Source organism: Engystomops pustulosus, chromosome 1 (genome assembly GCF_040894005.1).
Source record: "Engystomops pustulosus chromosome 1, aEngPut4.maternal, whole genome shotgun sequence".
NCBI lineage: Eukaryota > Metazoa > Chordata > Amphibia > Anura > Leptodactylidae > Engystomops > Engystomops pustulosus.
In genome coordinates, this window is record NC_092411.1 from 262,924,075 (window position 1) to 262,938,068 (window position 13,994).

At 36.7% G+C, this 13,994-nt stretch overlaps 1 protein-coding gene across 8 annotated transcripts in view; it reads right to left on the reverse strand.

Annotated features, from left to right (window-relative positions):
- Positions 1 to 13,994, reverse strand: part of SLIT2 (slit guidance ligand 2) — a 213,507-nt gene that overhangs the window by 60,084 nt on the left and 139,429 nt on the right. For all 8 annotated transcript variants that reach the window (XM_072126021.1, XM_072126022.1, XM_072126026.1 and 5 more), the window contains 2 exons: positions 6,410 to 6,481; positions 1,535 to 1,606 (listed from right to left, as the gene is read on the reverse strand). In XM_072126021.1, coding sequence (XP_071982122.1) covers positions 1,535 to 1,606; positions 6,410 to 6,481 — 144 coding nt within the window. The remainder of the gene's footprint in view (positions 1 to 1,534; positions 1,607 to 6,409; positions 6,482 to 13,994) is intronic.

Here is a 13,994-nt window from a genome sequence, read left to right on the forward strand (position 1 = left end):
TTAACAGGTCACATTCATTTTCTACTGAACAAGGCCGAAAAATAATTCAATATAAAACATCTCCTTGTATCCTTTTTCTGATTTCCTCTCTTTTTGTTTAATCAAAGAAAAGGGGATTAGTTGCTTTTTGCCCATCGGGACCCAAGCTCAATACGGCGGCTGAAATTAAAGGATGTAAGTGGTGAAACAAAGACGTTTGCTACTTCGAGACGGGCAAAGGATCATGGCGGAATTCCAAGGTGAAGATTACATTTACAAGTGTTGCCAAAATTTGACAGATTTTTTTTTCTTTACAGCTGTAGTTTTTTTTTTTTTTAACTATGGAATGATACATTCTTCTTATTTTATATGTTGTAATTGTTAATATTTCAATATTCTTTATTATTCACTTTGCCAGTCCAATCGTATTTGACGTATAAATTGACTGCCAACTTATAAAAGTTATAAATTAATTTTTTTAAAACAATTTTAAGTTTGTAAATCACTGTAACACTACCCACCAGGTCTTCCTTTTCTAGAACAATTCTATTCACCTTTAGTTAACACCGTCCTTAATAAATATCTGTAATGGATATTAAAACACTCAACTCCGTCTCTATAAGCTAATTTCATGTAACGGATTTTGTCTAAGAGCCATTTCACTTTAATTAGGTCTGGCTGCAGTACAGTCGTAAAAGACTAAGGATTTCCAATTTATCAAATGTGACAGCCAATCAAAGTCCATGTTCTTAAATAAAATGTGACCTATCCAATATGTCTAGGCAGTCTTTATTTCTAAAGAGCTGTCAATGGTAGAACAAGAAGAGCTAGCAAATTTTTATTGAAGGGTTAGGATTATTTTTCAATTCTATGCTTATTTTATTAAAAATAGGACAAATAAGGAGAAAGATTTATCCAATATGAATAAATTTTAAACATTTATACATTTTATACAAAAATTTTAACATTTTGATATTTAATGACAACTTTTTAAAATATTTTTTTGTGCTATAAAACAATTTAAAAATTCATTTTAGCATTTTTCTTTTACACTTTTTAACACAGCCACTTACACCCTTCTATCATATAGAAAATCATTTAAGATAATACATAAAAAGTACTATATATACTCAAGTATAAGCCTAGTTTTTCAACACAAAAAAATGTGCTGAAAACCCAAACTCAGCTTATACTCGAGTAAAAAAAATATAGGTTTTACCAGGTTTTTGTGGTAAAATTAGGGGCCTCGGCTTATACTTGGGTTGGCTTATACTCGAGTATATACGGTAATTAATATTCAAAATTATGATACAAGATAATTGATACTTCAAAAAATAATTTCTAACAAAAAAAAAAAATTCAAGCTATACAATTTTTGTTCGGGGTTTTTTTTGCCCATAAAACGCACTAGAGGAAGTCATGACACAGTAACATTAAATGGCGGGAAAAAAAAACCTTTGCACTGAATTTTTTTTCACTTGAAGGCAACATCAAAAAAGTTATTTAACATCATGCACCCAGCACGCTAGAGATCCATTAATAACGATCTACTTACAAAATTCGAAGTTTTGGCATGTGGTTGAAGCTTGCCACCGAGAGTCGAGTGATGTTGTTATTGTTGAGGGTGCTGTAAAACATGAAAGAGATGAAGTCAGATCAGCCAAAGTCAAAAACGAATTTGTAATAGACTTGTGTATTTTATTTTTTTGACAGCTTAAAGTTTATTGCTCGAAAAATCTGTTCAATATGTTTCCCTTGCCTTGTGTAATTGTGCACAACAACCATATTAATTGCAGCCAACCTTAGCAAAATACATCGCTGGATTAACCTAAAACGTTTTAAAGTCTGTGCTGCATTTCCCACGGGCATTTTCCACTTACTTAATGTGCTGCTAATGAAAACTGTAGTTGCGTAGCCCAATTAATACAGTGCTTGGTATCAAAGCCCTCGACAATGCAGTGCATTGTGGGAAGGGGAAGTCAAAATAGGGTCAAGAAATATTACCACAGTTTCTCATAGAAAAGTCACTTCCTACAAAAAGCTTTCTAGTGCCACATTGTGATATTATGATTGGATGAATCGTAGGTGAAGTTTTAAAAATTTTTTGCTTTATCTTTGAAATTATTTCTTTAACAAAAAAAGTTAAGTTACCTAAAACGTCCAAGAATAAGCTTTTTGACTCTCAACTGTAGCCATAGTATTTAGGGGTGAAGTACATTGTACATAGTTGTAGGAATAAAAAAAACTATAATACAGACGGTCCCCTACTTAAGAAAACCCAACTTACAGATGGCCCCTAGTTACAAACAGACCTCTGGATGTTGGTAATTTACTGTACTTTAGCCTTAGGCTTCAACTGTAACCGTTATCAGAGGTGTCTGCAATTAAGATTTATTGTTAATCCTGGTTCTTATGACAACCCAAAATTTTTAAGACCAAAAAAATTTTGGTTGGGGCTACAATTATAAAGTATACAGTTGCGACTTACATACTCAACTTAAGAACGAACCTATCCTGTATCCAACCCGGGGACTGCCTGTAGTCATTAAAATTTTGTAATTGAGCCAAACTATTAAAACACAAAGACTTAAAAATTCTAAAAACAAAATAATTGTTATAAAAAATCTTCTACGGTTTGTATTAGGTGGACAAGAATAAAATTTGCAGTGACTTCTACTATTCCAAATCTCTTTAGTATCTAAAAGGTACCAAAATTGTTCATTTTTATATTAAAAAAATATACTTTAAATATACAGTTACAATTTATAAAGCATAAACAGTAGTTTATTCCTACAAGAACAAAAAAAAAATCTATAAAATTAAGCAAAATGTATCCTTTAAGTTATCCTATACAGACTTGCCTTTAATTTGCGTAATCATATTTCCACTTCTCGGTAGATAAGCAATGTGCAAAGGGGCTCCGTCGGAGGACTTGACTACACCAGTAGGAATGCGCATTGTGCAGGAGGAGTGTGAGTGTGTCTTCCGCTTATCAAGGGTGGACTCGCCCTTCCAAATTTCTAGACTATTCCAGCCCCCCACTCCCTAAACATGTCCCTCCCACTTACATCAGCAGATTTTTATAAGTCGCAGTGGGCATGGGTGTGGACGCCATAAATCCAACCGCTACATAATGCAGGTATTTTAGGTATTAAGCCCTACAGATATATAAAACACTTGATCCATTAGGACTTTTAATCCATAAAATTTAGGGAAATTTTAAAATGACCTCAACCATCTATAAAAATAATTTAACGATAAAAACCTGTAAATGGGAAGATTTACATTTTTTTTCTTTTTTTACAACTTCTTCGCTTTTACTTCTAAGAGACCGCATGGTGGCCATTTGCCTGGCCTACTCTTATAATTCAATGAAGGTCATATGAAGGTTAGAGAAGCCTGTACAATTTTTTTCAGAACATACTTTGTCTACACGGGTAGATAAATGTTCATTATTCATATAGTTTTTTTTTACATTTTGAACTAATTTAATTTTTCTTATATATTTTGCTTCTACAATGTAATATTCAGCCAAGAGACTAAGAAACGTACAAGTGTTGCTTCTTAATAATTGCATTTTTGTCATCAAAAATATTAGTCCACCATACTATTGTGACAATCATTTTTTGCTGTTTTACACATGGTTGCTTTCCTAAAACTCTAGTTTACTTTGGAGTATGGGAGGAAACTACAAAAACCCATGCAAACTGTCTTCAGATGTTGACCTTGGTAGGACTTAAACCTGGGATTTTGGCATTTCTTACGATGAGGTTGTCTTCAATGCTGTCAAAGGAGCACATTGTGTATATCAAGGGGCTACCAAAATCTATCCAAGCATGGACATCCCAACCCTAACTTACAAGTGAGGTTCAGAAATGGCAAGTGGTACAAATCCAGATTTTATACAGGCAGTCCCCAAGTTAGGTTCCGTAGGTTCGTTCTTTAGTAGTATTTCTATGTAAGTCGGAACTGTATACTTTATTATTGTAATCCCAGGCCAGAATTTTTTCGGTCTCTGTGACAATTGGATTTTAAAAATGTTGGGTTGTCATAAGAACCAGGATTAACAATAAAGCTTCATTACAGACACCTGTGATAACTGTAACCGCTGTTTATTGTAGCCTAAGGCTAAAGTACAGTAAATTGGCAACATCCAGAGGTCCGTTTGTAACTAGGGCTCGTCTGTAAATCGGGTGTTCTTAAGTAGGGGGCTGCCTGTATATGCCTAAATTATATCAGCAAATGTTGCTTGAGCAAGCTTCCGGTATCACTTTGACTATGGTGGTGCCAATGGTATTGCCAAGTTTAAGTAATGCTATGTAAGCTTTTGTGTGCAGGCCCCTCACTCTTATTGTTCCATATGACTGTTTGTACTCTGTAATGTAATATTAGATTTGTATATGTCCCCTATCATTTGTAAAGCATTATGGAATATGATGGTGCTATATAAATGTTCTTATTATTAATGCGATGACATTGGTTCTGCCCTGGACTATTGAGCAATATGGCGATTTCATAACCACTGGTGGATTCAGTAAATACATACAATTTATTAAAAGAAAAATTGAATATTACATTATTTATAAAAATAAAATAAAAGGTGTAAAAACCATTGTTTCCCTCTACTGTTGAATGGTTAATTATGAACCATTTTATAATATTATTTTATTTTTTCACTTTTAGCTATATTTCACCACTGTTTACTTTTATGGTACTTTTCAATGCATCTCATTTTCATAGAAAAATTTCTACATTCTATAAATAAAATTCCAAAATCTTAACAACATCGGATTTTACACGTAGGGCCGGTAAAAACAAACCAGGTTTTTGGCAATCTGCGATACAATATAAAACATAAAAGGGCTGTGAAAGCTGGAAATTCATCTTAAAATAAGTCATAACAATTTTTTTATGCGAGGTTTGGAAATCTCTTTATGCTGGTTCAATTTTGCTAAACTTTTGAATGGAGTTTTTGGTTTATTTTTTATGTAAGACACTATTTGTTAGAATCATTGGTGGAGCACTTCTATAGGCGATACTGTTACATTGTAGCAAAAATTTTAGATCTAGTTCTGAGCTCTAAAACAGAACATTCTTTCATAATTTTACATTCATTTTGCCTATGATGATCAGGCAATCTTGGCCAATACACATGGCCCATGGCCCTCTCCTTTGCAAATATCTGTTGTATCAATCCTATGTGTGGCTATGTTTTCGTGCACTGATATTTACATAAGCAGCTCATTGCATGAGATAGTTGGGCCGCTAGGAAGCTACGAGCTAATTCTCAGTCCAATAACCTTAAACTAGTGGATTTAGAACCTGGCAATGCTATTTCTTAGGGGTATCATAAGTTAAGGATTACAGGATTGGGGAAGAATAAGCAAGTTATTTTTGGGGTTTACCATGCAAATACAGGTAGTCCCCGGGTTACATACAAGATAGGGTCCATAGGTTTGTTCTTAAGTTAAATTTGTATGTAAGTCGAAACTGTATATTTTATAATTGCAGATGCAGACAAAAAAATTTTTCCCCAGTGACAATTGGAGTTTAAACATTTTTTGCTGTCTGGGACTATAGTAACATCCAGAGACTTCACCAGTGGGAAGAGGGGTCCGTCTTCAACTATGGGTCGTCTGTAAGTTGGGTGTCCTTAAGTAGGGGACCGTCTGGATAATGACTATAATATTTTACAAAAAAGGGCCAATTTTGACAAATTCTTCTAGTTCCAGTGCCATTATCCTTTGCCATTTTGGACTTATGGAGCCTATCTGTCTTAACCATGAGATATGTTTCCATTTACTGTATGAGGACACTATTTAAGGACACTGCTGTATATACTGGGGAGTATATCTTATGCATGTGTCTCCCTATGACCAATCCTTTTTAAAAGGCAATCGAAAATAAAGTTGTAAAAAAGTTTTTGCCCCGAATGCAGGTGAAAAGTAAATCATGTCTTCTACATAAAGAAATGATAACGCCGGCCACCTGTTTATAGACTTATCTAAAGATTATATTATGAAGTAAAATGAGTGAGATAGAAAGAAGACTCAGATATAGAGTAAAATAGTGGAAGAATACAATGACAATCACATCAATCTGTGCATTATAAAAGATGGCGCCTATGCGTCATCTGCAGTGTACGCCATTGCGGCATACAAACAGGCGGGGCAAGACTGGCGCAATATGTGCCAGGTCTATAAACTCCTTACCTCCTCCTACATCTTTACTGCAAGTTTACAAATAGAACTGACCATGTTCTCCCCCTGCCATACATTATTGGTGTATTACTATTATCATTTCATGCAGGAAAAAGTTATCGATACATAGTCATCACAATATAATGACAAGATGATAACAGATAGTGAAATACCCAGTACATGAAGTCATAAGCTGCTCGAAGACATAGAGTAAGATAAGATGTACTCACAGCACTTCCAGGTCGCGCAGGGCTCTGAACGCTCCATCTTCGATACAGCTGATCTGGTTGAAATCCAGTTGCCTGTGAACAGATGAAGGGGAATCTACTTAAGACTGTGTGATCTACCGGTTTAGGCCTCCCTATGTAGCAGCTATCCCCCTCCACTCTGCTCGTCTTCAGCGTGCACCATGCACTGAGCTACTACCCGACTGATGCTGATGCTGCTGCCGTGCTGGATAGAAACAGTAGCTCTGGAAAAGCTCGAGTAAATAATAACTGCACCTTATATTAAATGCCAAAGGAATGCAATTTCATTACATCAAGTAAAGCCATCCATTAAAAGCTCTCAGCGTCATCTCGCTGAAACAATTTCATTAAGGTAAAGGGACTGTAAATCACTTAGTGTCACATGCATCCCCTCAGTGACCTAACCGAATCCATTTATCAGAGGAGCCAGCTGCATGTTAATTTTTACTATCTTTGGCCAGAAAGGGGGGAAGATACTATTCTTGTTTAATATGGCTTCTTAGCTCTAAGCCCCCGCGCCGTTTCCTTTGTGTGGGACAAGTTCAGTCCAGCTGTCGAGGGAGTATTTTTAGTCCAATATAAGAAACTGTGGATATGTTTAAGGTCACAATATGAATAGAGCTCTCTGGGGTGGATTGAGGTCTCTTTAATCTTCTCCATAATCCATCTCTACAGAATATCCACCAGTGACTTCATGTCTTGGGAAATAACGGAAGATACTGTACAATTTTGTCGCAGGGGTACGCAGACGTCATCCATCAGGTTCAACGATACGAGATATAATTGTGTGAAAATGGATAAGGAGAGTTGATGAACTTGGTGCATTTTGTAAATCCGGCTAAAACAACAGGGTGGTAGGAAAGCTGTCAACATCTTAGGTATGCAGATGTACGAGATTCAGAATCATGGGTTGTACATTAAGTAAATGGACATATACAATGAAACCTCTTTGAGACAGCCAACCAAAATTGTATAAAAAATGGTTTTCTATGATGATGATCATCTTATAGAAAATGGTAAGTATGCATATATGGTGGAACTGAAAATCTGGTCTTCTCAAAGAAATGTTCTTTGGGGTAGGTTTCATTGCAACTGGAGCCTGAGCATGAGCCTGAGGGGCTTCAGGTTTTATTGACACCTATGGAGCCGGGGGCCAGTTGGGTTCCTTTGCATACTGTCCTTCATCCTGGTGGTGGATGCCCTTTAAGTTTTAATAAAAATTATTGCTATAAATCACCATGAATATAAAAAAAAAAGTCAGGAGATCGGAATGTTTTTGGCAACAGGAGACGATAAAAACATGTAGGATTAGATCAGATGAGATCCATTGTTGAACTTGGAGACCACTGTCAGAAGCGTCGTCTTAGGAATGCTGCATAACCTTTTAGGTGTAGGGGTGACAAAAATTATACCGCTCTCTCTGCCAGTTCCCACATCGCACCAGTACTCGCGGTCTTTATAACTCTGCATCCAGCCAGAAGTGTTGGGATCTCAAAGGACCCACTTTGGCCAATCCCTTGTCTCAAAGTGGGACAATTTCTCTGACTTCATAAGTGATACCTAGTGGTCCAAGAAGGCCATGGATTGGAAGCAGATGGTCCCATAACCTCCGAGCACTATTGGGCTGGAGAAAGTATTGGTGCAATATGGGAAGAAGAAGCAAGAAGGAGTAAGTACGGTACACTTTCTTTTTGTGCAACTGTCCAGGCCTCTCCCTTTAAGTTGAGTTGATCCAAGAATATTTGTGGGTAGTTTGAAAAAATAACTTCTTGCCAACCAATTTACATTCAGCTAAGTTCACATCTGCATTGGTGCCCACCCAGCCCAGTTACAAGACCTTCATGAGTTGAGTACATCTCTGTCTATATCAGGATTATGATGGGTAGAGTTGCCCTAACATTTCTCTGCCGGTTCCCATACTATGGATATTTTCGCTTAACACTGACCATATAATGCACAGCACACAGCTGCTCTATATATGTATAGTGCTCCCTGGTTACTTTATTGTTAGGAACATGAAAAAAAAATTGCTATAAATGTTGTAGGAAACAAAATTGTGGCTTTAATACATTTCCCATCCAAGTTGGTGACTGTAACTCTGCTCAGTTTAATAGTTTAACGTTGTAGGCTCTCAGGAGACCTGCAGCATCAGAACATCCTGGAAGTGGAGCGTAAAAAAGAGAAGACCACCCCAACACAGCAGGTGGTGTTTTTATTAAAACTGTTATTTTTTTATATGTTTGGCATTTAACGCAGAATTAATAAAACATTTATATGGTGGTTTCCTTGCAAATTCTTTTTAATTACACTCTCGCACTATTGGAATCACATGAGCCGGTTATTTTGTAGAAGATATTTTGTGTCCGGACATTTTAGAAATGGCCTGTAAAACCCTGGGCCTTGTGGTGGGCCGAGATTTGTCCTTACAACTTTTGGCAATGTATTATTTTTAGAAACATTTGCTTACTACTGTAAAAAATTAGACACATCTCCCTCACAAGATTAAGCATGAAAACCCCATGTAATCGGTGATCCGTAGATCTATTAAGACCAGTGATTTGCAGCAGAAGCACCACCAGGTTTGGATATAGCCAGTGTCCAGGTGGGGGGCAGGAAAGCCTCATGCTGGCCCATTGCACGATCCGGCATCGCTCCTTCTCTGCCCAACCGACGCAGGGGCGGAGAAGTCGCAGTTCCTGTATACAAGCCGTGACAAATCCCCCATACTGAATATACATGAGAAGGATAGATAGATGATAGACATAGATAATAGAGATATGAGACAGTTAGATTATTGATATATATATATATACACATACACATATACGAGAGAGATAGAAGAGAGAGAGATTAGATAGATACCAGTTGTGATCCTATAGTAAATTCTGAATGGATGTGATTGGAAGAGAAAGTGATGAATATATGGACAGATATAGGGAGAGATAGATACCTAGACAGATGAGATGGATATATTAGATGGGTAGTTAGATAGCACGTCAAGTCCAACAAGATTAAGAAGGTCCTTTATCTTAGTCTGATGCACCTTTTTTGGTTACATTTTAGTGACTTTTTGAGCGCATAGGGGTATTTGCGGAATTTGTTGCTCCTTTCTCCAGCTGTTTGTCATGTAGCAGTTTCCCGGTTTGCACCTAATTTGTCTTTGTATTTCTCCTTCTTCCAGATGTTTGTGTCATATTTAACATTGATTTGCGCCTATATGGGTGCAAATAGTTCTGCAATAACACGCCAGTCCTGACCATGCTTAGGAAAGGCAATGCTATGATTTGCACAACAAAATTGCGCCTTTAATAAAATTTGTGCCTAATAAGGCGCAAAAAAACTTAATTTGACAAAGACAAATCAAGTAGTGCAAAAAAAATAGATTCACAAAAAATGTGCAAAAAGAGCTCAGGGAAGGGGGAAAAGATAAATGACCCCCTAAAATTGAAGTGGAGCAATGTTTGATTATGGGATAGATAGACATATAGATATGAGATAGATATTAGATAGATAGATAGATAGATAGATATGAGATAGATAGATATGAGATAGATAGATAGATAGATAGGAGATAGATAGATATGAGATAGATAGATAGATAGATAGATAGATATGAGATAGATAGATAGATAGATATGAGATAGATAGATATGAGATAGATAGATAGATAGATAGATAGATAGATAGATAGATAGATAGATAGATAGATAGATAGATAGATATGAGATAGATAGATAGATAGATATGAGATAGATAGATACTAGAGATGGATAGATATGATATAGATAGATAGATATGATATGATATAGATAGATAGATAGATAGATAGATACTAGAGATGGATAGATAGATAGATAAAATTCAAGAAAAAATAGCAGCACAGTCACTTTGAAAAAATTGAACTATGGGTGCTATCCTGCACTCTCCCCATGCAGAGTCCACGAAGTATAAAAATGAAAAAACGGCAGCACTCCATATAGTGAAAAGAAATGTGGTTTTTATTCCACATAAAAACCACATTTCTTTTCACTATATGGAGTGCTGCCGTTTTTTCATTTTTATAGATAGATAGATAGATAGATATGAGATAGATAGATATGAGATAGATAGATAGATAGATAGATAGAGATAGATAGATAGATACTAGAGATGGATAGATATGATATAGATAGATAGATATGATATGATATAGATAGATAGATAGATAGATAGATAGATAGATAGATAGATAGATACTAGAGATAGATAGATATGAGATAGATAGATACTAGAGATGGATAGATATGATATAGATAGATAGATATGATATAGATAGATAGATATGATATGATATAGATAGATAGATAGATACTAGAGATAGATATGAGATAGATAGATATGTTGCAGATGGATAGATAGATGATTACTAAGCACAGTGAATGGATAAGATTGTAAGATAGTGAGATGGATAGATAGGAGATATATAGATACCGTAGATAGATAGATAGATAGATACCGTAGATAGATAGATACCGTAGATAGATAGATACCGTAGATAGATAGATAGATAGGAGATAGATAGATAGATACCGTAGATAGATAGATAGGAGATAGATAGATAGATACCGTAGATAGATAGATAGATAGATAGGAGATAGATAGATAGATAGATAGATAGATGATAGATAGATAGATAGATGATCATATATTCAGTCAATACTGAATAGTTTTGATTGTAAAAGATAAGAGGACACAGGGGCAGTGAGGACACTTTCCCTCCTGCTCTGCAGATTCCTTCTGGCCAGCAATTAAGGGAATTGGCTTTTTATTGGAGTGATAATATAGATGTACAGTACAATACTTTCACCTCCCGGACTATTTATCAAAGTCGTTTAAATTGCTCCGTGGCATGAAATGCTCCTCTTAGTACAGGACCAGAGAGGAATTGCTTCCAGACAAATTGGCAAAATCCTTTTATGCCATCAAATTTGCCTAATGCAGTCTGTAGGTTAATTTGAAAAAGGGCGAGCGCCGTGTATGCCCGTATCTTATTATCCTTAGCTGTCAATAGATAAATCATTGCTGACACAGCATCTTGTAAATCATTCCGAGAGGAGAAATCATTGAGGACAATCATCTCGCTTGGTTTTTACAAGGATAGCGCTGGAGTATGAAGCGCTTAGCAGTGTTTAGCACGGCTGATCTTAGATAGTCTCTTCTCATCAGACCTTTTTCTGATACGTTTTATCTCAGGAACTATTAACAAGCTGGAAGTGAAGAGAATGAAAAAGGACAAGGACCTCAATGAAAGGACACAGGCAGATTAGGAAACTGAGGCATCTGAGGGAAGTATTCATCTTCATATTGTTAAAGGGAACACTACAGTCTTATCTGTGTGTGTGGGGGGGGCATATTATAGAGGAGGAGCTGCTGAGCAGATTCATATCTAATTTTATGAGAAAAGATTCAGTATAACTTGTCATTTATGTATTTTTATATCTGCTGGACTCCTAAGCATAGACAAGGCTGGGATATTACTTTGCCAAATTCACCACTCCTGTGACATTGACCCAGGTATATCATTGTGTCTGCACCAGTTTTTAGTCTATATTTGCACCAAATAGTAGGACAGCTTCCATAGCAGCGCCAATTGCACCAAAATTTTAGTGTCTCTCATTGTAGACACTTTTATTTTATTGGATGAGCCGGTATTCCCATCATGCATGGTATTTCCCAACTAGAATGTGGGCGTGTCTAGTTTTTGAAACTTTGAAAAATTTATGAAACTGAATTAGACCAATTAAAAATGAGTCCAAAGTTTAACACGGACAAATAGTTCGGTGCATGTGCACAAAAGTTCAGCCCAAATTAATGTAAAGAGGCCCAGATGTGTCATCCAGCGAATGTAATGAAATAAGAGGATATTAAAACTGTTTGACTAAACTTACTGGAGACATGTTTATAGCCCTATTTGTAGTATAAGTAAAGGACTTTTTTCCATCCTGCTCACTATTATAAAGGGAGCGTTGTCGACAGCAATAAATAGGCAAGGTTACAATCCTACAACAGAAAATTGGTGTGAATTAGTGATGGGTCGTTCTTGAACAAGCCGCCACGAAGAACTGGCTCTTTCGTGTAAATGACGGGAGTCGGTTCCCTTAAGTGAGCCGATAGTTCACTTAACCCCACCCCTAAACGGCACACCACACTTTCTTTAACCCAATAAAATCCTAATGATCCAGCTCACTTAGAGGAGCCAGCCTTCCCATCACTGGGGTGAATGTTGGCTCAAAATCTAAATCGGCTCATTGCTTGTCAAGATGGGTCCACACCTGCCGAGATCTGGCTGCCCATGCAGCCCCAACACTTGATGTAAACCCTGCTCTGGTCTCCCGATATATTCTGCTACCCAGTGTGGAGGTGGTGTAAGGTGACCAGGAATCGTGACTATTTTGAGACTGGTACGCTACAAAAGCGGCATAAAATCTGTGATAATTCCCCCTATTTCTTTTAGGAGGCATGTGCAAATGCTGAGGTGCATCAAGCCTTGATACAGAACACTTGATATCAGACAGGATTATTAAATGTGGGCCAGAAAAAGGATGCAAATTTGTGACAGAAGGAAGGATTGTCCGGCGTCCAGGCAAAAGAGGATTTTCAGTTTTCAATGTTAAAATTCTACTTTATTAGAAAAACTTATTTTAAAAACAATGAAGACGTCTCATAACAAAAAGAAATCTGACTTAGGCTACGACTAAGGACTGCACATAGTCCGAAACGCGTCAGATTTCTTTTTGTTATGAGACGTCTTCATTGCTTTTAAAATAAGTTTTTCTAATAAAGTGGAATTTTAACATTGAAAACTGAAAATCCTCTTTTGCCTGGACGCCGGACAATCCTTCCTTCTGTCTATTACCTCTGGTCCCCGCACAGCACGTCCGTGCATCGGCAAAGACTACAAGACGACAACAAAGTGGTGAGCTGAACAACCTTTTTTTCTTTATGCAAATTTGTGGCCTACATAGATACAGTCCAGGGGGGAGATTTATCAAACGTTTCTAAGGTAAAACTGTTCTAGCTGCCCATGACAACCAATCAGAGCTCAGCTTTAATATTATAAACAGCTGTGGGAAAACGAAAGCTGGGCTCTGATTGGTTGCTGTGTGCAACTATAAAAGTTGTGCTCTCATACACTTCATATACATCTCCCCCATATATAAGCCTATATAGCTTTGATAACAGTTACCACCCAACTTAAGAATAACTAACCATTAGACACAGCAGTCTAAATATAGAGAGGCATATACCCCTTATATATGGCCACATTTACTTCAGTACAGGGGGTTGATAATAGCGGCATAGTTTTATGTAATTTTCAGTAGTTGTATGTAATTGCCTAGAAACATACTGTCGGTGTGGTCTAATGTTAATGAGAGTGTCGAGCCCGAAGACCCTCTAATACGCTGATCTTCACGTGTAAATTCCACAATTTAGTAATCACATCCCCATTTTATGAAATAACCATACACATGGGTTCTCTGGAGCTCTTCGGTGTTCGAATGCATATGGCCAGAGCTGCAGGTTGATT